This window comes from Mycteria americana, chromosome 2 (assembly GCF_035582795.1).
Source record: "Mycteria americana isolate JAX WOST 10 ecotype Jacksonville Zoo and Gardens chromosome 2, USCA_MyAme_1.0, whole genome shotgun sequence".
NCBI lineage: Eukaryota > Metazoa > Chordata > Aves > Ciconiiformes > Ciconiidae > Mycteria > Mycteria americana.
Window position 1 is genome coordinate 29,154,495 of NC_134366.1, and position 25,968 is coordinate 29,180,462.

Genomic DNA, 25,968 nt, shown 5'->3' on the forward strand with positions numbered 1-25,968 from the left:
GAGAGTCTAGGCAAATGTATTCATCTTCCTATTTAGTTCCATCTATTATCAAAGGAATAATTACTGGTCCTCAGTGTCCCCTCAAACCATAATACAACCTTTAAGCTGTTTGTAGGACAACTCTTCATGAGCAGAAGTTGCGCAGAGCAGCCAAAGCTCTCCCTGCCCAAGCCTCCCTCTGAAACCTGCCAGAGGTGCCAGAGCTAAGAGGTGGATATACAGATAAAACTTTGCATTATAAGGATTTTTTAGGAGATCCTGGGCTGCTGTGGCCTGTGAAACAGCCTGTAAGCCGCTGTGATGGAAGCTGAATGGGAGGTTACCAAACAAGTAAATGATCCCTTATGGTCCAGTATCCAATTTATCTACAACCTGCTCTTAGACCAGCCCTGACCAAAAAGAGTGTAAGGGTGACTTGAAGTCATCTGCCTCTTCCTCCCATGGGTAACACATTCTTACACAGGGTCGTTGCAGGTGAAGGATCGAATTTTAGCCTCACATGCTTAGTTAATACCAGATGTCTCACTGAAAAGCTCTTTTGTAGAGCTTTATAGTAATCCTCAAAGTTTCTGTATTCCTTGGCTTAGAGAAAAAGACTTTTATTTTGCTTTATGAGTTGCGAAGTGGAGCAGTTCTTTTTTCTAAGGTGTGACACTAAACTGTCCTCCAGGGAATTCATTTCAAGAAGGATTAGTACTATTCTTTGATGAGGTCTAATTTATTTCCTGTATTGTGCTTGTAGACAAGCTTGTCACCAACAGCAAAACAGTAAACTAGAAAAACACCACTGAAACAAGAAATAAAGAGCTGAGTCAAGATAGTGTAAAGTATGGGATTCCAATGTCTATTCTGTACCACTTGTTCAAGAAAATTCACTAAATGACCTACTGGTCACCTGAAAAATAAATCTTGGCTTGCAAATATATACACCTCATTTACTGTGAAGCACGTATATTTGATCCTGAAACATACAACAGACACTGCAATACTCTCTTTAGTGAGAGCTAATGGATATAACAGTATTTGTAAGAGTAATGTATTAAAAAAAAAGACATTGCATCTCTACTTTCCACATTTTAGTTCAAATAGACAGGGTCCAAGCTGCAAAAGTTATTTATACTGCAACTGGATCCAGCCCAAATGTTCACGCACTAGGGACTATGCTGGGGTTTTAATAATCCTTCTGCTATCCAGTTACTGAGAATGAAGCTTGCTTTATTTCTAGTGCTGGGCTCTTGCTCTCGAATGTCTGTAACCCACCTCCTAGTTGGCAACAGTGCTTTTAAATCAATTTTTTATTATATTCTGACATTATGTGCTTCTGTTTTAATGCTACAGAAAATAGGGTGCTGCCAGGATTGAATGCATCCCACATGTTCCAATTTTGTTTTCATGTGAATCTGACCTCTGATACATAAAATTCCTATCTAGCAGCGTGCACATATGTGAGCCATTTCTGAAAGTGCGGAGAACAGAGCTCTGATTCAGCTGAGTGGAACATTCCTATATAATGATACTCAGAGGAATTTCAAATTAACTAGTGTGTAAATTTATGAGTCTCTTTTATCAAATAAATGTTCTTTTTTATACACAGAGATTGTTGCTGTTCTTCTTATATTCGGTTTTTTTATGTGTAAGGGATGAGAGGTGCACTTACATTTTATTTGAAAAAACAGAAGATTGTCCATTTTATGAACTAAGTTCTGGGGGAATTTTTGCAATTCAAGTGAATTGTTTTTCCTTGTGGCACCTTTGCTACCAGAAGTTATGTAGAGACTAAGGATTCAAAACTTTGTATAAGCAAACAGCAGCAAAAAATCAGGGAGGGAGAAGAGATGTTTATATACTTAGTTTCTTTTTTTCCAGTGTACTCTACACCATGTCTAGTGTGGATGCACAGAACTAAATCACAGATGTGACTACCTATTTGGATAATGCATGCTTTGGTGCAGCAGTCACACACTGCAAAAGCTACAGCTGCTCACCATTTATAGAAGCAACATGCATTTGCCCCCATAGGATTAATGCACCAATCTAGGTGCATCATAAGAAAGAAACTTACCTATTTTAAAGTAAAAAATACAAATTAAATTCTTATCAGATGTTTTTAACTCTTGATTTTTTTTAATTTTCTGACAGAAACTGTTAGATAAGGACTACTCTGAGCAGCTAGATTTGATGGGCAGAATCGCACTGCAACACAATCAAACCTGTAGATCCACACAAAACTTTTCACACAAAATTTGACGTGAGCATTTTTTGCCCTAATTGTGTCGTGTTACTTGCGAAGACAGCTACTCTACAGGGTTCTTCTTAATACAACTTCTCCTAGAACAAGATGCCTGTTCTCCATAACCCATGGGATGGTGCATTCTGAATCTACCCCACGACTGGTTATTATGAGTAGAAAACTCTGCTTGATAGGCAGCTTCTAACTCTATGTGTCCATCAACAAATAGTGCTACAGGCCCAATAGCAGTGAATTTGGACCCTGATGTTTACACTGTACGCAATGTGAGGAGACCTGCCTGGTCTGCTCCTGTGGACTGATCACCCGCTGGGGTTAGCAGTACATTAAGAGCACTTCCAGACCAGACCATCTAGTTTAGCTTCATCTGAAGGAAATCCATTTCCTGGGTTGTGGGGCTGCTCAGACCTCTTTTTGGTCTGGAACCCAAAGCACGGTAAATGGGTCTCCTGGGAGATTCACTCCAACAGCACATTTCCGATCCAGCCTAAAACACTCAGGCAGATCACCCGAGAAGACCCTGAGTTTGTACGTGTAGCTGCCTGAACGAGACTGACTGCATGTGCTGAGGTCTTGCACCTTAGGTATCACACCCAGCTCCCACAACCACAGGAGGCCCTGTTCTATTAACCTGAAAACACAGCTTCATTTGTATCCATGTTTTTCAACAATTTGGTTCTTAGAATCAAGCTACCTAATTCTGACAATTCTTGTAGCAATGGAGATGACTTGACGGACATGAGCACTTTTAATGCTTTTAATTTACATGACAACCCTGAGCTGACCTGAAATTGTCAGAAAACACATGTGAATAGTGATAAAAATTTATCAGTTTGCCTTTGCCTAATCTTTTTCTGGCTTCTTTATAGATAATGAGTTAGCATAAGAGTTTCTATTACTAAATACTCCATTATACTATTTCCTGTTGTAATTAAATACTATTAAATGATAAGAGCCTCACCTCTTGGTCACAGCTATTTCACTTTTGCTCAGTCAAATTCAGGTTGAAGTAATGGGCCTTTTGCCAAATTTATTATTAATTGGCAATGTTCAACTAACACAACGCAGGTCATATTCCTCCACAAAAAGATACTACCAGTAAACCTCCTTTACTAGTACCATGAATATACTTCAGCCCACAGATCTGGAGGGGTGGTAATACTTCTTATGCCGTTCATGGGTGAAGAAGAGACTGACAAGTAAGGATTTGATGTCTTTATAAAGGAGTATGAACAACTCACTTCAATGATTTACATCACTTAGAGCTGAAAGTGAAAACTGTAAGTACTATAATAGCTAATCTATGATTTAATTAAATATATATGTTATTATATCACAAGACTTACAGTGGTTTAAGAATAACTGTGATAAAAAGACTAGATCCCATGTTCTCCACTGCAAAAACTGGATGTATTTTCTTTTACTTTACAGCTTTTACCTCCTCCCCTCTAATGCGTTTTATGATACCATATTGTACTTCCATCATTCATGATCTGGGTTCAAACTTTCCTAATAATTATACAGCCAAAGAATTGCTTGTCCCGGCAATTACATGAACTCATGATTGTAAGAACAAAAGGGACTTGTGACCCACTTTTTGATCTCTCATATAAGGCAGGCACTATGATTTTTCTAAGTGCATTTCTGTATACCTTGTATATTTGTGATACTTTTCAGAAACACAACCACAAACGCTGATTTTAAAAATTCCAGTTGTGAGAAATTGCACTGCAATTATTCTAGTGGTTTCCTTTCACTTAAAAAAATAATAAAATCTTTTATTTCCATTTTGGATTTTACTCAGATTTCTTTATATTGAACCCCTATATTTCCACTGAAATTCTGATTTATATTTCTGGGGTTTGTAATCTTTCAGTCATGGCATCACAGTGGGAGATCACCTTATTTGATGACCTCACATGACCTTCCAATTCCTTTTCTTTGGGAAACACTACTTTCCAGAATTATGCATTTAGGAAGGGAGGGGGAATTCCAGACATAATGATGCCCCTAGACATTCTGTAGTCATAAGTTACATTTTGATCAATATCTGCCTTAATAATTTCATACAAGATTCTAGGGTTTTAATGAAATGTTCTTCTGTAGCACCAAGAAAAATGTCTTATAAGACTGTATTATATCAAGTCTGGTATCTCTATTTGGAAAAGATACAATCTCTAAAAAAATGTTGTTAGTTTAGCCGTATGTATTTTCTGTAAGTCTATATTGAGTAACATAATTGAAATTACTTTTAGTTATTTAGTAGTTTGTGTCATGGGCCAGACCTTGCATTACTTTATGTGAAATGTCTTGTATTGATAAGCAGTAATTCAGAATAGGAGCACAAAGCCAGGCTTCCCAGATCCCATTGTCAGGCCATTCTATGGTCATTCTAAGGTCAGATCATTCTAAGGATGAATGTCCTTCAGTTTTTCCTTTACTGTGGATATGTTTTTAAGAGGTTATTGTTGTTGTTTATTTTAAATGGGAATTCTCATGTTCTGGGAACTGAAGTTGAAAGTTCCTTCTGTTTGGGAAAAAACTTATTTGGGCGATATTTATTTTACTTTCTCCTGCAACAGGCTGCCTGTTTCCTATTTCACATATGTAACGAGGAAATCATTAATAAAACCACTCTGTGGGATATTTTAAAGCAATTTATTGTATTATTTTAGTCTTAAGTCTCTTTTTTCCAACTTTTTATAACATAGTAGTTACAATCCAACTTTTTAGGTGCATTACATACTGCTTAACTTTATAACACTTTAGCTATTCTGTGTTTTATGAAAAAAACTTGGAAGTGTTTCAGTGTTGTATTTCTAATCCCTTTATCAGTTTTGTTTTGGTTTTTTTTTTTGCTGCCGACTTTTGCCTCTAAACTAATATTAATTTTAGATGAAGGTTTATAGCCTTCTCTTAGGAATCCATTTCTAGGAACTTTAAAAACATCTCACTAGTTCCATGTAACCGACATTTCCCCTGACTCCTTTGGGGCTTTGTCCCTCGCACTTGTGTAGGAGGAAGGAAGTGCGTAATTATTAGGCAATACTCTGCCTCTTCCGACTTCCGCATGGAAACTCCAGCATCTAGAAATATCCTGGGTCTTTGAATGTATGGAAAAACCTGCAGATTTGCATCAAATGTGGGGATAAAGCAAGAACTGGTTTGTGTCTATCATGGTAGAAAAGTCTATTGCAAGCTTTTCTTCTAACTGAAATGGAAAGTGGGAGATGAGATCGCAGCACTTTGTCATATATATGCCATTCTAATCTAATGCATTTTTCGGATGATGTTTGTCTACCTTGTCTACTAGTCAGATGCATGTACTACCATTGTACAAGTACCTTTGGTCCAGCATCTCCCACGCCTTTTGGGCCTGCTGGTCCTGGGGGGCCTGCTGGTCCTGGAGGTCCCTGGTGCAGCAGAGGAATAAAGCATAGCATGTCAGTAGTTGTCCTAAAGGAAGAGTACTTGTGTTCTTCAACAAAGAAGAGAATTTCAGCAATAGTTACTAATCTCTCTGGTTTTGCTGTAGTTTGTCAAATTCTTCACATTTCTGATGTGTACTGAGCAACAGTCATCCTCAGTCCCAGGTGGAAACCTGAAAAGACTACCAGAGTGGTAGAAAAAAAGTCCAGCTCTTGACTTAAGATTATCAGAGTTGTTCTCAGCTCAGAGAACCAGTGAGAAAGCAGACATTGTTCCATGATTCATACACTGCAGACATTACACATCTGGGATACCAGAGCTAACCCATCTAGATTTGGGGGTTGGGTAACGCTAACATACTTTAGTGTATTTGTGTTCAATATTCTGTTCTCCTGAACTCCTCGCTCAATGCATCACAGCCCCTTCAGCTGCCCTTCATACCGTTGGAGGCATCCTCAGCCTCCCTTTCAGCATTCATAGGGCAGGTGTCTTTGCCCCATCATGCTACGGAGACTTAGCTACATAAATCTTGTTCATGTCTGCCAGTGGTTTACGAAGTTGGTCTTCCAGATCATGGGGTGTGGAAAGGTGGCCCGAGAAGGGGAAAGATGCATGCTACAGCACAACAGAACCTTCACACATTTCAAGGACGTGTACTCTTGTGGCAGGGAGAAACACAACCAGCTTTTCCTGAAGCCTGAGACTGAATTACAGAGAAGCATGACTCTTATGGAAGTTGCACATGGGAATCCTACCATAAACATGATTTCAGGAATACTACTGCAGAGCAAAGCTCTTTTTTATTGTTTTCATTTTTGTTTTAGTATTTTTTTTTTTTTTTACTAATCAATGGTTACCAAACCAGGCTTCTCTTGAATTCTTTGATTAATTAGAAATGAAAAGTTTTCAGCTTCTCACTGACCTCTTTAATTCTGTATCTACCAATACTTCTTTTTCATATAGTTTAAACAGATATCTTAACTTGTAAAGCTTAAAACGTCAGTTCCTATGAGGCATTTTAAGGCCTACTAAAAGTTCATCAGTCATCTATGTGCATCACTGCCTTCTTCATGATTGCTTTTGCATTTGCTTTTCATTTTTATTTGGGATGACAGTAGGATTTTTTAATTTGTTTGCATGTACGCTGTTTAGTGGGTCTGGGTCTGTTACTGGCACTCCTTGACCCTCCAAGGAGTCTTGAGCCGGTCTAGTGTTCCTGCGTACTGTGGAATGCGTCAGGTACACGGCATTACACCAGGAATTCTGAGTGAATGCCCTCTGAACTAACTCTGATCCCAAAGGATCTTCCCAGGATCAGTTTGAATGCTAGGAAATTGGAGCTGAGCTGTGACTTATTTGGAAGCACTCAGGTCCCACCTCAGTGTATTTGGGAGTGCCTTTGTGGTTGTAGTTTGAAATAAAGCTGGATTACAGACATAAAGAAAACAGTGCTAATGGAAGTTTGACATGTGGTGGTTGAAGGATGGCAACAGTATTTTCACTTTCCAGCGAAAGTTTGGTCAAACATGTCTGTGTGGCTTTGGATGACTGAAATTTAGGATGATATGCCCTTGTAATGGAAACTGCCAGCTGGAATACCCAGGCATTAACCCCCTCTGGAGCTAACCATCAGAAAAGCAAGGTGGGGGGGGGGGAATCTTCAGAAAAGAGGATTTAACCCCCCAATATGAAAAGCAGCTGAAAAACCAAGGAATTGAAGGCTGCAAGATTTGGCCAAGCAGATGTTATTAGACATGGTGAACAAAGAACAGCAAAGAAAATGGAGGGAGGGAAGGAGGGAAGGAAAAGAATTCAAAGCAGTGATTATATTAAACATGTATGAGCAGCCATGAAGATTTTTATGAAATTACATGGTACCCCTTTCATGATGCTGAAATGAGAACAGTTTATATCCAGTTCCGACTGCCTGTAGAACTGGCACTGTATCTAGGACAGGAAAGGACTTCAAAATATATATGAAATATTTAAATTAGCTAAAGGATGAAAGAGACTTAACTAACTTGCACTTAGTTAAGTAACTAAATATTGAGTTATCACACAGTAATTTGTTTTTTTGGTAGAACACAAAGTACAGAATTAAAATTGTACTTACAGCTTCACCTTTGTGGCCATCGCCTTTTGCTCCACGCGGTCCAGGTAGTCCAGGTAGTCCCCGGTTACCCTAAATAAAAAATAGTAAGTCAGGCATCATGTGAGTAACTGGATCATCACAATGTAACAAATATTAACAAATATGTAAGGAAACTATTTAATATCCTTTTGGAGATATAGAATAGCAGTTACCACCTCTTGAAATTTGTTTGCAAAGCTCACAAATTTTTGTGCTTTTTTATTGTTGCTTCAGTTGATCAAATTAAGATTTCAGAAGCACAGGAGTTCTCATTAGGAAATTATTAATTTCTGGATTTGTAGTTGCAGAGAGAAATCTTCAGAACATTGACTTTATCTTCAGCCAATACAGAGTTAAATTTATTTTTAAAAAGTTAAACTTTATTTTTAAAAAGTTAAACTTTTATGACTTTGGGGGTAAGTCCTGACATTTGAACAATGAATTTGATCATTGTTCATTTGAACAATGAACAATACTGAAACATAATATGCCAGCATTAAGTTATCATATGTTGCATATTTTGCGCTTCCAGGTAATCACGTTGGTTCTCTCATACAGTAGAGCAAAACTGCATTCTACAAGGGAAAGAAGTAAAAGAAAGAAATACAACCATGTATAAGAAATATATAATTTCTCTTAGCTTAGCCTAAAATGTTCTGTATCAGGAGACAATCACTCCTTCTGTTGACTCTTCCACTGACTCCCACTAAAGATTTGTGCATTTGCAAAACCTCAATGCTTCCTTTCATGACCAGAAGAGAAGCAAATAGCAATATTTTCCTTTTCCCTCATTCCAGTGATGGTTTTCATGACATTTAATGAGAAAATTAACTGAGCTTGCAATAGACTGTTCTTCACAGAACCAAGAAAGAAAACATGTTACTTTGAGGTATCCCTCAAGATACGCTGGCAGTCTGTACTGCAGATGTTTACATGACAGCACCACCAATTGGAAATCTTTACTGGTACTTGTAGGTCACACATCCACCCCACTCCTAAGCACAGTATGTATATGGCCATACAGGGAGAAGTGTACACCCTTCACTCAGTCCCACAGAACCAAGGAATGTAAATGGACTCTCCTGTAGATTGGTGGAGGGTCAGTTGTTAATATACATACAGATAACATACCCTGAAGAATAATTACATACAAATAGCAAATATTTCCCTGTCTATTCCAGTAAAAATAAATAGCTAGAAAAAAGAAACTACAAATGACTGAAAACTGCTGTTTCATCAGTGCATTGTGCCTGGAAATTTCTGCAATAACATAATGCTTCAAGAAACCATGAATGGAGTCCTGATAGCAGCCCAGATCTCAGCAGCTGGTCTGTCTGAATACAATGTCCATCACTGGAGAACAAACTGACTCATATTCTAGTTAGATATCCAACAAAAACAGACTTCGGGTCCAAATTTCCTGTCCCATGAACATCTCCACCATAGACACAAGCAATCAGACCTTCTTAACCAATTTAGCCCTGTCAAGGAAAAATGAAAGAGCTGCTTTGGCTCTCCTAAAGATATACATCACAGGTTTAGGTCAGGAGGTAAGGGAACCTCTTAAGACAAGGTAGACTCAACATTCTAATTAAGATGAAACCCTGAAATCACTTCAAGATGGAATTTGGGATAATGATGCAAGCATGCCTTATGCTTAAAGAAAACTGTACATCATAGTTCACTCCTGTATGAATCTCTCCTATTCTCCAGTCCAAAGGGATAGTTTCACTGGAAGACTTTAAACACAACCTGACCACCAGATTCAAACTGCATCAGCCCTGGAAGATGTTCTTCATGTTTCCTAATTTTCAAATGATGGAATTCTGATTCAGTTCTGTGAAAATTTAACCAATGAGTGTACTTCTAGTTCATAAATAGCTTTATAAAGGAAAGCCAATTTTACCTCTTTCTCATTCTTAATATACATAGTTCTTAAATTGTGGATAAAATGAGAAATGTTTTAGAAATGCTTAATAATTTTTTTTTTAACAAGAAAGGAAACCATGGATCATGCGTTCATCTCTATTTTTACTTCTAATTCCACTACAGTAAAAAAATGGCCAAACAGATGTTTTCATTTAATCTTAGCAGACCGTTGTACATACCAAATACATGTTACCACATTCTGCTCTGTAAGAATTGGGATTTTGTCAACTGGCTGGTTTTGCCATTAGTAACACAGCTATAAATCTACTTTAGTCAAATGTATGGCCAAATCTGCTATAAGAAACAGTTCTCTAGTCCAGATTACTTAGTTCTGATTTTTTTAATAGCTGCATCAAAAATAGACAAGAGATGGCCCAGGAGCAATTCTGTGACTACTGCTTCCCACAGTTTTGTGGGGTCTGGAAAAGACAATCACAGTGACTCACTCTAAGTCAGTGCACTGGCAACAAGGCAAGTGCCATTGATGTCAAAAATGGCACACTGAATTAATTCATCTACTTTGCCAACCTTTCCAGGGCAGGTTTTAAAGTAATTTTCTGAAGCAGTAATATAGAGATAGTTGTTTGACACTCTTTCAAAGAAAAAAAAAAAGATAAACAGAATAGAAACATAAATCTTGTGTCCACGGTCATTGTTAAGACAAAAAACAACTACCATAATCAATCCCTAAATGATTAAGTATACGACTGGACAATTAAGTCGTGTTCATCACTTCTTTTAATAAGAAAAACAGAGTGAAGTAGCATTCTAGATTATAGACAAAGTAAATAAATTTAGAGTTTTTGAAAATTCGAAAATACAAGCTACTGAATGCTGTGGATCAATATGCTATCCAGCATCCTCTGGTAGGTGTACTGGTAGAAGTCTGTCGAGACAGGAGTAAACCATTATTGGTATTCCTAAGATGTTATCACACAAAAGTTATTGCATTAAGTTGCTTTACTTTGAACTACATTGTGCTAGGTATACATAAACTAATTGGTCTCTGAATTTGGGTCTATCAACTATATTCCCAAGAAGTGAAACAGTGGAATTGAGTGGAACATTTTATGTGCAGACATGGTTAATTTGGGGGGGGGGGAAGAGGTTTACTCAGAAGGTTCCTGATTTCAGTCTGGAAAGGAGATCACGAGAATGGTACCTTTCTCAAACACTGAAGGAAGCCTTCCTGAACTATCCCCTTACCACAAGTGGTAGAAGGCTTATAGAAAGTTTCAACCCAGATCATGACTGACAGAAGTACAATATGATATCATAAAATGCATTAAAGGGGAGAAGGTGAAAGCTGCCAAGTAAAAGGAAATATATCCAGTTTTTGCAGTAGAGGACATGGGATCTGTTCTAGGGACTGCGCTTTTCAGTTTGTTCTTAAATAATGTAGAAAAGTGAGTGGCACTGTTTTCTAACGTTGCCATATTATTCTGATTAGTTAAATGAAAGCAATTCCAAGGAGTTGAGGAAAAACCCTACTTAAGGGTTTGAGTAATTTGGTGATAAAATATCAGACAAAATTCCATGCTGATAACTGTAATGCATTATGCAAGCAGAAAAAGCAGTCATAACTTTATGTACGTAAGTCATCCTGAACTACTATTACCACTTAAGAAACAGGAGAGACAGAACCATTCTTTGAAAAGGTCACTTCACTGTTCAACAGTGATAAAAACCCATAAATTTCATCCTTTGCAAATTAATATATATCCTTTTCCTCTAACTTATTTCCCACTGGCAAGAGGATGGTCCTTGGTCTCACCTTATTCTTCCAGCAGCGTTATGTCAACTCACATGTACTACGGAGAAGAATTTTTCAGTCTCTCACTTTTGCAAAGACTGCAATCTCTGTGTTACCACTGAATCCTCAGTTTTATCTCTGGTCTTTCACTTGTGTGTTGATCTTGCCAGTTAACCACTGAAGGCTCAAACAGTGAGCACAGCAATCCTGCTACAGACTACTGTACTCCATTCTTGGTGTTGAAGTTAAAAATGTAAAGGATTAACCAAGTAAATCCTATTATGTAACCTATATGCAAGTAAGTACTTCCAAAAGATCTATTTTTTAAATTCTTTATTTTGGGTCTTACGTTTTTGAATATGCAAGGTTGGTAATACTGAAACACCACTGTTAAAATAACTAATGCCTCTCAGTTTATACTCAGTAAAGAGCACATTGCCCATACAGAGGTATAAAAGACTACATGAGATAATGGAAGGTGGAGACGAATTGGAAGAGCTACCTTCCTAATGAAGACTTCCTGAGGGAAGCTTGCAGGGTGAGGTACACTGGATTAGTTATTTAATCTATTTTGTGTTTCTTCTTTGAAAAGACAGTAAGTTTATTTTTAAAAATAGACTTAACCTGGAATGACGGAAAAGCTAAAGAACTGGTCAGTTACTTTCCTGAAAAAGTTGTTCAAGTGGTTTCTACATTTTCACAAGAGTTTTGCATATGTCTCATGTTTCTTTATTTTCATCTTTTGTCTAAAAATTCCTACCGTTGGTCCCATTATTGAATTTCCAGGAAGTCCATCATCTCCTGGTGGCCCCCGGGGTCCTGGATCCCCCTATCCAAAAAGAAACAAACCCAAAACCATATTCATTATCTTCAGTTTTAATTTCTAAAGTTTTACAAAAAAGAACAAGTATTCAATTCTTTCTGACAGTGACAATTATTGAGCTAGGTAATATGAAATCAGTATTTCTAGAGGAAGCTTTTACCACCTCGATTCTGACCTCTCTTACACTTTTGCTTCTCTGAACTGTGTCAAAGAGCTTGTTCTGCCTTGACAAATAACTTGATGGCTTTAGTTTTCAACTGAAGGTTAAATATCATAATTCAGTTTCAGTGGCCAGATTCACCTGTGGCTTCTGCCTGCTTTTGCCCACACAAACAAGGCTGCATAACCTTGTTTCTGCCAGAGCACAGAGAGAACAGCAAAGAAATTCAAAGACAAGTGCTGACACAGAGTATGTTTAGAAAGGCTACAGATGCAATGGCGCAGCACTTCAAAATTGCAAGCTCCACAGTCTAAAGACCCAGGAAGAAACTTGAGTTTTTCCCCAAATATTACCCAGTACCACTGTCTACTAATCTTAGCTCTGTCAGTGGCTTTCCTGGAAAGCAATCAGGCTTAGAATTCAGGTTGCTCATGTTATCCCTTCACAGAGCAAAATTTGGCTCCTTCTAGTGTTTAATCTATGGCAACAGATGTTTTACTTTACATTAAGGATCTTAAAAAGAAAATGTCAATTTTCAATGAAACTTTTGCAATTTTTAACACTAGTGAGAAGGACAGGCAGTATTTCAGGAAACATTCACTAGGGAATGCAGATCAAATGTTCTATCAAAACCACCAAGCAGCTGTAACCATGAGAAAGGAATATGAGAAAAAACAGCTATCTAATGTTACTGTCTCCATATTAGTAACAGCATAATGGTTGTCAAGGGAAATAAAACTCTAGTCCCCAAACGTGGGTGTAGCTTAAAATAAATAAATTTCCAGTGAACACAACCATGGCTGTCCAGGAGTTAAGACCTCTAGCAATCACCCACAACTACATCAAATACTTAGAGATGTACTAAAAAGACCTCAGACCATGATAACTCCCAGCTTTGAAAAACATGCAGATTCCCTGCATTAGAAATTTATAATGTCTGGCTTCACTACTGCAGATACCAGGATGTTCCAAGAACACAATTATTAGTAATCATTGTACTTTCCACAGTGGAGAGAGAAAATGGACCTGTGTAGCCTGTTACATTATTGAGCAATTGTCAGAAACATAGCAGATACTTGTTTAAACAAAGAAATTGTTATGGAGCTAAAGAGACAAAGTTTTGTATATTTTCTAAAAATCAACTTGCATTACCCAATATACTTGTTTTCTCGCATCAGCCACTGCACATAAAAGCCCTGATCTAAAATTTAGTAAAGTCTGGAAAAACTCTACAGACTCCAGTGGATTTTGGATCATGGCCGGTCTGCTATGAAAGTGATACAAACTGTACTGAACAGAATAAAATCAGAGTGAAAAAGGCAATAAAGTCTACAAATGTCTTACTTTTCAGCATGAGTTTTATCAATAAACAATCTTGACTCACTTACTGGTCTATTAAAAAACGTAACAGTAACCAGGAAAATGTGAAGAAGGGAGACCGGTGTAGTGAAACATGACTTCATACAAATTGTGCCTTATAGCATGCCACTTATATTTTCCTGATATGCCAAACATAAAGTTTGGCATGTTATTATGGTTTTAAACCAACATAATAGATATGAGCACCCTACAATCCCCTCCTTTCTTTCTCCTCTGTGGTTGCATTTTTACTCCAGGTGTACCCTGAGCTTCTTGTATTCCCTTCTTTCTTCCTCCTCCATGCACAAACAAGTCCAAACCACATCCTCGCCCTCTGTGATGTCCTGTTGCCAGGCTGATGAGTACATTGTATGTACAATACCTACATGTGCTTGTGTGTGGGGGCACACATATTTTTAAGGAAGAAGAAAAATGGGGATGAAATTACTTCAGAGCGATAGGATGTACATTAGTGATTTGTCTACCCTAAAAACTATCACCAAAGCTGAAAAGCATCAATTAAAGTTGAAGTTAACTGCCATATTAGAATAACAGCAACTATTTTATTCTTAAAATAAAAATGGGGTGGTAGTGAATTTTCAAATGTTTTTAAAACCTTCAAACTTAGCTTTACTGTTGCTGAACCCACTTATTTTATTCAGCAGCACAAGTCCCACCCATTTCCGGTAAATTTTCCCCATAGAGAAAAAGAGGTGGATGTAGCTCTAGCTATCTCATATATGACATTTCAGCTACAGGCCAGCTGTTCACTTGGAAGTGACATACAAACATTCATATCCAAAAAATCATCTAGTTCAGCACATAAATCCCTAGAACTATACATAGACACATTCCTGCAGGGGTTTACCACCACATTCAGGAAACCTTTAGTCGAAGAAACAAAACGCATAGGAAATTTGAAAAAAAAAAGACTTCAAAGTGATTAAGTTTACAGGAGGGGCCAAAAAACAAGAGAAATGTAGTAAGGATTTTTTTTTTTTACAAATGGCTTCAGGAGGCAATACCACGTACTAAGTTCAGCATCCTGCTAAAGGGCCCCCAAACACTCTGTTAATTTTTAGTACTTTTCAGTCCTTATTTCTAAAGTTCAGTCATCTTTGTTACTACAACAAGGAATTTTAACTTCTTTAATTTACATTCTTTTAATTTTGCCAGAAATGTGCACTAGAACTTTTCCAATTTCTGGTCTCCAGCAAACACATATCAGATAATCACCTTCGGTCCAGCAGGTCCCTGAACAGATGATCCAGCAACACCAGGTGGTCCTCTCTCTCCTGGTTCACCCTGTTACAAAATGGTATAATCTAGATTAAACAGACAGTTTCATTTTCTGCACAAGTAGCAAAAAGTTTTTTCAACACTTTATATTATAAAAATATCTATGATACAGATCTATCTACAAAATAGACAATATTTGGGAAAACCATAAATCAACTTACTGTTCTTGTGAAAGTTGGTCCAAGTTTCATGTTTTAAATAACTATTGGTTGAACTGTGTATTTGATTTTTTAACTTTAATTATTTTTTTGTGTCCGGCTTACAAAGCCAATGGAATAACCAGAACACTTGTACTATTTCAATTTCCTTATCATTCAGAGCAACATTACTCACCAAATATTATAATAGAAAGTTAATGTTTCAAAGTAAAAATTTGCAAAATGCTCATGGTTAAAATCACTTGGACAACTTTAATTTAGCTTCTCAGTGCTCATGTATAACTATAAGGTCTCTAATTATATGTTTACCTATTCTGTTTCTCCTTGGGACTTTTGTGTCACTCAGGACAGAGGATGGAAGTATTTCTGCTTTTCCTTTTTTCTGTTAAGTCTCCAAGCATCAGATGCTTAAGAAATCTGTACGTTACATAAATTCCATAGATTCCTTTATAAAATACAAAGTGATGAGTTACCCTGGAGGAACAACCTTACTTTTGGTCCAGCTGGGCCTTGTACTCCTTTATAACCAGTCAGTCCTTGGGATCCTTTTTCTCCAGGGTCACCCTGTTGAAAACAAACCTTTTTTTTCAATCAATGAAACAAAGATTCATTCACAACTGGGAGATACACAAATAACCAAAACCACGACAATAATGACGCCCATAATTAGAAATGTATTTAGATGCTCCACTTCAACTGAAATCCCACTCAGTTCTAGAATCTGCTCCAAATGTCCTAAATTTAACCAGGTGGGAGATAAAAGCTGTCTGTCTACTAATACATCTTTCCAGGCTTTTAATTTCATATTTAGGTATCTAACTAGTCACCTAATTTCTCTTAGCTCCTTCTCTCTCCCTATCAGCATACTGAGATAATTTGCCTCCTCCTAACTTTAATGAAAACTCTGTACTGAATTTTTAGGAAATCTCTACTGCCCAATTAACTTTGGAGTCTATGTCTATAGTCTGATTTTGCTGCACTTGTTCAGGCTGAAGAACACATCACTCTCTCTTAAATCCTTTTAAATAATCAGTTAACATATAGTTGCTACTTAAGATATAATGAATGAAAAAAAGGCCAGAATCTGAAGTCTTATCAAATAGGTCCTTCTAAAGTTTGTACTATTTCTCCAGTGTGCATGTCAAGCCATACCTTTTGGCCTACATCTCCTTTGCCAGGGGGTCCTTCTGGGCCTCTTGGACCTTGATCTCCCTTTTCCCCCTAACAGAGATTAGATGGTTAATTAATTTTTATGTATCTAATTTTATTGAATCAATAGACTTATGAGAAACAATGCTTGCATAAACACTTTTCCCAAAAATGTCAGTAAATAGCTGGTTAATTTTTTCTCCTGCAAAAAATAAAGTATTGCATCTTCTTAAACCCCTTCTACCCTCCTGCATTCATATTCCTTATTTTCACAGACATTTGTAACAGTGCCATTTGGAATTGCATCAATCTTTTGTAGGAAGAATTGCATGCATATACTCATATGAGGAAGAGAAATGCTTGCAAAGTTATCAGAAAGTGTCTTGGTTGACCAATTCTAAGAAAAACAACTTTTAAGAAGCAGTAACTTTAGGTAAGCCTGTAGCCAAAGGCCAATCCAGGCTGCAAATATGTGTCAGAAACATTACTTCAAATAATTCACAAATAATCCACATAAAACATTCTATTAAGGAACATTATTTACAAAATATTTATGCATAATATAAGTCAGATTAGCATATCAGAATGCCTGTAGGTAATTCAGAAAGTGAAAAGCAGGTTAAAATGAAGTTTAAAAATCCATTTCTGATTTGAGCTGTTGATGGAAGTAGCATTACAGAGCCTGCTGTTGATAGGCATCAGTCTAGATCCCAGTTCTGTGAGATAGCTTCACACCTGCAAATAAATGCCGTAATATCACCGTGCTACTCACTGTAGGCATCAAGCCGTTCTTTGCACTGTCCTCAATATCCAACGTAGCTGCTCAGTACTAATATTTTCACTTATAATTAATTACTACAGTGAAGATGACAGCACCAAGTTGATCATCAGAATAAAGGCAATAAGAGAAAAAAAATCCAGCATTCCCAAATATGAAAGCCACCTGTAACTTTAACCCAACATTTACTCTTAATTCTGATGTTTCACTTCTGATACACTGGGTTCTTCATTTTTGAGCTCTTGTATAGTGGGCAATTTGAAATTTAAAAAAAATAATTAAGTAGCAACAGAAATGCTACATATTTTTCCACGGTGGAAGGCTTACTGCCTCAGGCTGTAGCTTGTCAAACTGGTATTTGCACGGCCCTTGTAGATGAAAAAAATGTGAAGCTGCATTCTTAATAGATGTTTACTACAGCTATTCAGATATTTTCTGATTAAAGACCTGCAGTCAAAAAATGCTGATTTGCTTACTTTGAATCATGTTCAGTTCATCAATTCTACACGTGGGCCAGCTGCTACCCTCATTTAAGAGCTGCACAGTAGCAGAGTTTGGAGGTGCCTGGATTCTCAGCAGCAATTCAACAATCAGCCAAAGCACTGAGTTTTGCTCACTCAGGAGCTCATTCTATTTGGAAAGAGTAAAATTAAAAGCCTCCATTTAACTTACTCTAAATTGACTATTTGGGGCACTCTGCTTTGCACCCCTCTAAATTCCTTTCCAACATTTTGAATTTATGCTTCTTTTTCCCAAGGTGGCAGTTTCTCTTAAAATCTCAGAATTTCCTTTGGAAACAAGCAGTCCTGGTTTCAGCTGTTTGTGACGGTTTCTGTACCAGGCTGACAGGTTTCAGCCACAGCTCACCACCCTGCTAGATGCTCTAAGTCACATCAATTTGAGTGTGACTTCTTGGTGTCAGGAAAAATCTGAACAGGCTGTAAGGAACAGGCTAAAGACACAAGCTATCTGTTCTCCAAGAAGATAATGAAATTTAACAGTAGTCAATAGCCCACAAAAGGCAGGGCAGCTAAATCAGTTGCAGATTCAGATGGTAGCCACTGTTAGCAAAGTTTGTTAGAAACATCTCAACTAGCTTAGTCCCTTTTCCCTGGCAAAAGTATTGGCACATGCCCTCCTCCAGGATGAACTCCTTGCCATTGAGGACCTGCAAATAATGGTTTGTTCTTCTTTCATCTACACCTTTTACATGTGGTAAAATGTATTTTCTTACCTTTTTCCCTGACTTCCCAGGATCTCCCTGTGCCCCTTTCTCCCCTGGGAGTCCTGATAGACCTATATCTCCCTTAAAAAAAATTAAATAATTATATCTACATACTTCCATAAATTCTTTATTCTGTAAAATGGATCTAACAGTGTGTTAAAATATTAATTACTGAAATACATTTGCTCAAATAAAGGTTGTTATTCCCAGTAAGTTAAATATTCTATAAAGCCAGTAATTTTTTCTACTCATACAATCTAAAATAATTATTTTAAGTTTCTTTCCAAGCTCCCCACCTACTTCTTAAATCTTTTGTATTAAATAAATTTACATTTATTCAGTGAGTAAAAACATGATTGAATGCTGTTTGTTATTCTGTGCACAAGAATAATATGATACAAATGTAATTTACTTGCAAAGTCAAACATCTGGGACTTAAGGAATGGTCAGCTAAAAATGCCTAAATGGAGTTGTTAACTGAAGACTAACACCTCGGTGGTTGTACAAACTGGTCTAGGCATTACTTTTAAGACTTGCCACAAAGAATTGAAACTATCCATAGGAACTAGTCCTGCCAAGCGCTTCTTCCATGATCTTGGGAAAAATCACCAAAGCCAAGATGTCTATGTCATCTTACCCAAGACTTTGGAAGCCCTACTTAAATCATTAAGGACATGGTATACAGTCTTCAAAATGACAGCTGAAGTCAAAGCTTTAAGCGTTTAATAACTCTTCTAACATGTAGGCAGTATGACCACTGCTGTCACACAGACTGTTTTTTTTCCAAATCATTGCAGAGGAACAGAGGTAGTAACATCTCTAACAGGCCTTGGAAATACCTCACTAGCTCAGAAAAGATGGGGGAAAACTCCATTCCAGTTATGGCTGCAGTAATGATTTTAGGAGAGAGGGTGGGAGCTCTAGTGCAGCATTTTGAGTTTAAAAGCTAAAACTGTGAAGTTAAGTGAATATCTGTCACTGAAATTCCTTCTTATTTTGATCATAGTCAGTTTACACCAAAAAATCTTCTACTTAGTTTATCAGCAACTAGTGAAAGAATTAGAAGACCCTGTAAGGAGCAGTTAAAAATAAAAATAGGCTTACTTTAAGTCCTCGTACGCCAATTCCTGGAAGTCCTGGTTCTCCTTTTTGTCCAGGTTCACCTGGTTGACCCTAGTAACAAAAAGTCTTTTGTTTAACAGAGGAACACAATTTAGCTTCATTCATTAGTTGCACTATTTCACTAACTGCTCTACACATAGAAGTGGACTTGATGATCCGTATGGGTCCCTTCCAACTTAACATATTCTATAATTCTATGATTCTAAGTGGTCAAGTTTTCAACCAAGCAGTTTTCAACGGGAAAATTCTGTTCTTTAAAAACCCCAGTAACTTGTAGGACTGCATCTATTTTATTTAACCTTGCAGTGGGCAGAAAGTCTAAATGAATCATTCCAACTTTCTCCTTTTTGTTTTAATACATTTTATTTTTTACTTTATACCACGATATCAAAAACTCTTTGGTCACTGAATGAAAAGTGAGTCCAAATAAAGAAAGATCAGAACTTTTGTTTAAGAGAAAGTTTTATCCTCAAGATTCTTCCTTCCAGTAGTTCTAAAACAATTAAAGAAATAGTAATTCCTTTTTTCAGTTTTGCTCTTTAAAATAGTTTTTCACACTAGGAAAACTGTCCTCATACATAACATGTTTCACAGCTACCTATTTTTCCCTACATTAATATTAAACACTGCTGCTGTAACTGCTACTTACATGCCAAAGTAATGCCCAGAAGAAAATGATTGTATTTCTCCCTGCTTTTGCTACAGTGACTAATGTCTTCCTTTTGTAAATCAAGGTGATTACAAAGCACACTTCTGCTTTACAGTTCATCAGCTCATTCCACTTGCTCTCCTTATTATTTCAGCAATTCCCTTTTGCTCCTCTTACAGTGCTCACCTGACACTGTATTGCTAGAGGCTTGGGCTTTAACAGCAGTAATTGTTTACCCCACTTTCCTGTTCTCTTCCTACTTTCCCTCCTTCTGTGGTGCAGTGTCAGCTACTAAGTACACTTAAGCTCTTTTTCTCTCCTAAGGCTTCTATCTTTGGTTTTGGTTCTTTCTCATGATGACCATGGAAGGCTGAAGGACAGGCTTCAGGTGTGGTGGGACTAGCCTTAAGTCTCAAAACAATCGCTGGTTTACAGCAAAGTTGTTTGGTAAAATGCTTTACTTGAACACAATGTGTATGTGGCACCAAACTCATTTGATATAAACATGTCTGAAAGATACTTTGTTTATAAATCTGTATTAATTTAGAACCTAAAATCCACATTCACAAAGGCTAAGAGCTGATGCTAAGCAGAAGCCATATGCTCCATGTGGGGAACACCTTGATAACATGGGTGGTTTTCCCTCAAAGATTCAAAAGTTAATTGTTATCTCCAATGAAGAGTTATATTTTCATCTCATCAAACACACGCTTGAAAAGCCTGGAAAAGATATGCTGCTTGTTGTTTCCTGCTGATGCTATTTTTAAAAAATAGTGTCTGAATCATTACCTTTGGACCTGGCAGACCAAAACCTTTAGATCCTTTTGCCCCCGGATTTCCTTGTGGACCCTGTATACCCTACAAAGCAAAATAAATGAGTTAGTGCATTACACTCTTCCACATCTGAAATTCACTACATGTTCATCTTTCAGCTAATAATGATTTTATCTTATCTTTAAAAGAAAACAATTTGCTGTCCTCAGGCTTAGTTCTGAGATCTTTATTTTATTTATTTTCCTTTGTCACTATCGTGTGGATTTCACTGACGTACCCAAGTGTAATGACAATTACTGTTTAGGGAGAAAACAAATGGGAAGTGTCTCAGTATATGCATCTAAGCCCTGATTCATTGGTATGGTATGGTGGAAGCATGAACACAAAAAAACCAAAAAACCAAAAGATCTTTTGAGATGTTTCAGTTTTTCTGTGTCCAACTGTTAAAGGCTGTGTTCAAGCTTCAAAGGGTTAAAATTCAGAAGTGGTGGATTGTTACCTTGTGAAACTCTTCTCTACGTCGTCATCCAATCAATGCATCTGATTTATCTCCCATGCAAATCATTATGCAGATTAGACTAAATTTCTGTTTGCTTAATTCTAAGACCATTCAAATCAGTTGGAATCACTTATATTTACAAGCTTTGCCTAAAGACTAATTTGACACTTTTTAAAATGAAAAATCACTGTGAGATTTTTAATGTCTTCACATCAAAATTCGAGTTCTGATAAAGTATAAAAGAAAATCTACATGCAAACACTCATTACATGTCCAAAATGTAGACTTACCTGGCTTCCTGGATTGCCTATTCCTGGTGGTCCTGCTGGGCCCTGTGGTCCTACTTGGCCTTGTTCACCCTATACAAAAAATATTCCCAAGAGCTAAATTGCAATAGTTCATGCTAGCTGATTAACATATTTAAACTAAACACAGAGCAACTGTCCCCAAGCTGTACTATCTTGAAGTTTGCTGCTTCTATTTCAGTTAAATGTGTTTGGAATACCTGAAAGTCTGCCTATGGCAATTGATCTAATAAAAATAATACCCCTTCCTACCTACAAACTCTCATTTATAACTTTAGATGATCACATCCGTAACTTTACTATCACAAGGATCCATAGCTTATCTTTACATACTGACATTAATTTTAAAGATTTTCTTGTATGGAAATATACACAATTTCTTGCACAACACTCAGAAGAAAAACTTGCAAGTGTAAACAGAGCAGCTAGAGAGTATTTCTGAAAAATCTTTGTCACGTGGTATTGTGATGGTATTGTACAGCACTTGGGGAGGGAATAGAGGAACTATGGCAGAGGGAATTATGGGAACAGAGGAATACGGGGAGGCCATGTGGGTATTGGAAGTGGCACAGACCCATGAAGGTGTCAAGGATGTGTGACACCAGTCCCTAGAAAACAAAAAATAGTTTCACTTATGCCAGAAACACTTATTTACTGAAATGGACCCAAACGCTTACTGTCCTGGCCATTTCTGCATTTCTCCTATACAGACATGGGAATAAGATGACTCATTCCTGCGCAGATAACGAATCGTCTAACTAAGGTCTCTAGCAAGATGGACTGGCAGGTGCTCACCAAGCATATCTCTCACAGACAGGCCAAATCAGACCACACCGCACCACCTATGTTGCTCTGAAGATTTTGGAGAGCCATTTGACTGGACACTGAGATGAGTAAGTTCAAGTTAAACTTCCCACATCTGCGAAGCACCCCCTCCTGACTAAGCTGTCAACGATTCTGGATGGGAGTGCTGTCCTCTCCTCTCACTGAAGCTGAGTGTGGGGCAACGAGGAGAGCAGGAGTCGTGGGCACAGGAGGGAAGGAAAACAACAGGGAGTAGGAGGAGGGCTATGGCACTAAATCACGAGAAAGAAGATCTGGAATCACTGCCTCTGCTCTATAGGACATCTGGGCACGTTGCATCAGCCACTCCGGGGATACACAAGATACAGGCTGGAATCTCATCAGGCCAAGGGAATTAAAATTGTTCTGGATCCCTCTTTGGGGGACTGGGCACCAAAAAGCTAACAAATTTCAAAAGCCAGAGTATCCCTTTGCCTGTTCCAGGCCCATTAGATTAGACGACTCAAAGAGTTTTTTACATTTTTTTAAATATGTAAATGCAATTTAAAATATTTTAAATACAGTATTTCTGAAATAAATTTAGGAGGAAAAAAGTCCATTTCTTCCCTCATACTCCCAGCTGCATAGAATACAGTCCTTAGTGCTCCCAGTTAAAATTAACAGGCTCAGCTACTTGTATAGATGAGTGCAGCCTATGGAGTTCCATGGAAGGGCTTAGCATAGTTCCTCAGATTCCAGGTAAAACATACCTTTTTATTGTTGTGATATTTTGTGAATAATTCATCATTAATGTAACTATAAATATAATTAACTATAGATACGATTAGAAAAACACTCTGTGCCTCACCTTGTCACCTTTGATTTGTTGACCTGGCAGTCCAGGAGGACCAGCTACGCCTTCAGAGCCTTTTTCACCCTAGAAATATGTGACAGTTTTGTAACTGTACTTGGGAATTCATAAAGAACACCATCCTAGACAAACTCGTCATCACAATGTGGATAACGAGGAAAAAAGTATTCCTTCACAAAAAAAAAAAGAAAAATAGTCAATGGAATTATCACTATTACAGAAAAGCGATTCAGTTACAATTCATAACATGCTTCATCTGCATTCATTGTGTTGTTGAACACAAGACTTCAAAAGGAGAAAATTAAATACTAGGAAGAAGGAAGCTACATTTTGAAAACGTGATAATATGTTCATTAGTCAGAGAGAGCAGTTCAGAACTTGGTGCAAGGACATGACTAACATCTTTCCCATAAAAGGAAGAAAAATCTTCTTTGCTTAGTAGTTCAAGGCTCTAGAGAATCTTGAAGCCACTAAAAGGAGGGACACATTTTGATGGGAAGCCCAGTTGTGATTTAATCATAAATCTTTGCTTGTTTGTACTTACGTTTAAAAAAAGGAATGTTCACATATATTAACCTAGCAAGTGCCCTTAATGAGGTAACTGACCATAGAGACTCATACGACCCATCTTTTAGTTTCCCAAAATGGTAAGACAGAATGAAAACAGTTCCTGAATGTTTTCTCCCAATACAGAACATAAATAGCTAAGTAGTCTTTCAGAAGACAATTTATCTCATTAATGCTACCACAATAAAGTACCTTATTAAACACATAAATAAGAGAATCATTAACTTACTACTGTTAGAGGGACTGTACAACTTTTTTGTAATTATCTTCACAGAGTTTCTGGACTCAGAGGGATATTCAGAGAGCACAGGGATTCAGAAGACCAAGATCTGTCAGCTGACATTTTATACCAGTGGAATGATCAGTGATCTTAAATAACAGACACTACTGCAAATTTGGCCCACAATGTTAAAAAAAATATTTCCATAAAACTACCTTTTGGCCTTGAATGCCCTCTCCTGGTAGACCTTTCTCACCTGGCAGACCATCAGGGCCACGTGGTCCCTGTACGAAAAGAAAAAACATTCAAACTATACCAGCAATTCCATTTTTTATTGACATTTTGTCTAACTTGCTAGTATAGGTTCTTGCCACTCTTATGACACTGGTAAGGAAAAATGTTTCCATAACAGCTGGCTGAGCCCAGGCAATTAAAATGAAATGTAGCAACCCTTAATTGGAAGATTTAGATAGAATAAGCTAATGCTGAAATGGTGTGAATTACATAATTAATGTCTAAAGATTGTACCCTTAAAACTCAAATGAACCTGTAGATTAATTTATAATAAATACATTTAACACTGTTAAATTTATTCCCTATAATTTCACATAATTTCATTATTTTTATAATGAATCATTAATTTCAACACAGTTTTTTTCATACAAAATGGCAGGTTAAACATACAAAATTAGAAAATGCCAATTTTGTTTTAAATGAGTACAAAAATAATTATTTTTGTAATACTTCCTATAGTTCCACAAAATTCAGCTATCTTTCATTATTCAAACCTAATAAAGAGTTTTTAAGGATGATCTTGATTAAGCAAAAAGTTTCTACATTTTTTGTGAGAAAAACAGTCTTTTACAACCACAAAATTACTTTCAAAAATACTATTAGAATGAATCTAACACCCATCCACGTTCGTGACTTCTTAATTAACAATCTCTTTGAGATTTTTAATGAAATACACAAGAAAACCATACATTTTATACATTTCAGGAAGAAAAAGCAGCCAGTGAACACTAACCCAAAGTTACAAAAAGCTTGCTAAAGTTCTGTAATTCAGAAGATGAAGGTATAATTAAAAGCCTATAATTTGGATCTTTGCTTTTGATGCAATCCAAATTACACACAGGAGTTGAGGAATGTCTCAGCTCTTGGATTTTAATCGGCTTAGAATTTGATTTTAGACAATTTTTAAAGATTATCCTCAACTCAAAACAAGTAGGGGTACAGCTATTTATACCCAACTCCATGTCTTTCTGAAAACTGAATACTGCAATCCTGCTCACATGGACCAAGCAATTTTTTATTTCCCCAAAACTTGTTTGGACGTGGCTTTATTCTCCTACTTGGGCAAGCCACATGCAATTACTGCCGCAATACTGGGCTGGCATAGCTAAACACACTTCTGCTGCTCCAGACTAGGTACAAGTTGGTTTATGGAATCAGTAGCCAATATAGCTGCTGTTAATCAATTAAACTCACTAAGAGTTATTTTATTATATTTCCACTTCCAATGCATATATCATTGACTTACAGGTAATCCTGGCTCACCAATTCCAGGAGGCCCTGGGAATCCAATTTTACCTTCTTGACCCGGAGCACCCTTGTGAAAAAGAATATTAGAAAGTTCAGTCCTAATTCAACTCGATGCTTCTGAAAAGGATAACATTTACATATAGATGGCTTATTGATGACACCAGAAAGGTCTGAAATCAAATGTGTAACATCTCC

General features: G+C 37.1%; 1 protein-coding gene across 1 annotated transcript in view; it reads right to left on the reverse strand.

The window, feature by feature from the left end:
* The window catches only part of COL28A1 (collagen type XXVIII alpha 1 chain), a 68,557-nt gene that overhangs the window by 19,971 nt on the left and 22,618 nt on the right, over positions 1 to 25,968 (reverse strand). The window contains exons 12-24 of the mRNA XM_075492869.1: positions 25,772 to 25,840; positions 24,447 to 24,515; positions 23,442 to 23,510; positions 21,776 to 21,844; positions 21,002 to 21,070; positions 19,546 to 19,614; positions 18,451 to 18,522; positions 16,442 to 16,510; positions 15,782 to 15,853; positions 15,069 to 15,137; positions 12,251 to 12,319; positions 7,791 to 7,859; positions 5,593 to 5,661 (exon numbers count right to left, since the gene is read on the reverse strand). Coding sequence (XP_075348984.1) covers positions 5,593 to 5,661; positions 7,791 to 7,859; positions 12,251 to 12,319; positions 15,069 to 15,137; positions 15,782 to 15,853; positions 16,442 to 16,510; positions 18,451 to 18,522; positions 19,546 to 19,614; positions 21,002 to 21,070; positions 21,776 to 21,844; positions 23,442 to 23,510; positions 24,447 to 24,515; positions 25,772 to 25,840 — 903 coding nt within the window. The remainder of the gene's footprint in view (positions 1 to 5,592; positions 5,662 to 7,790; positions 7,860 to 12,250; positions 12,320 to 15,068; positions 15,138 to 15,781; positions 15,854 to 16,441; positions 16,511 to 18,450; positions 18,523 to 19,545; positions 19,615 to 21,001; positions 21,071 to 21,775; positions 21,845 to 23,441; positions 23,511 to 24,446; positions 24,516 to 25,771; positions 25,841 to 25,968) is intronic.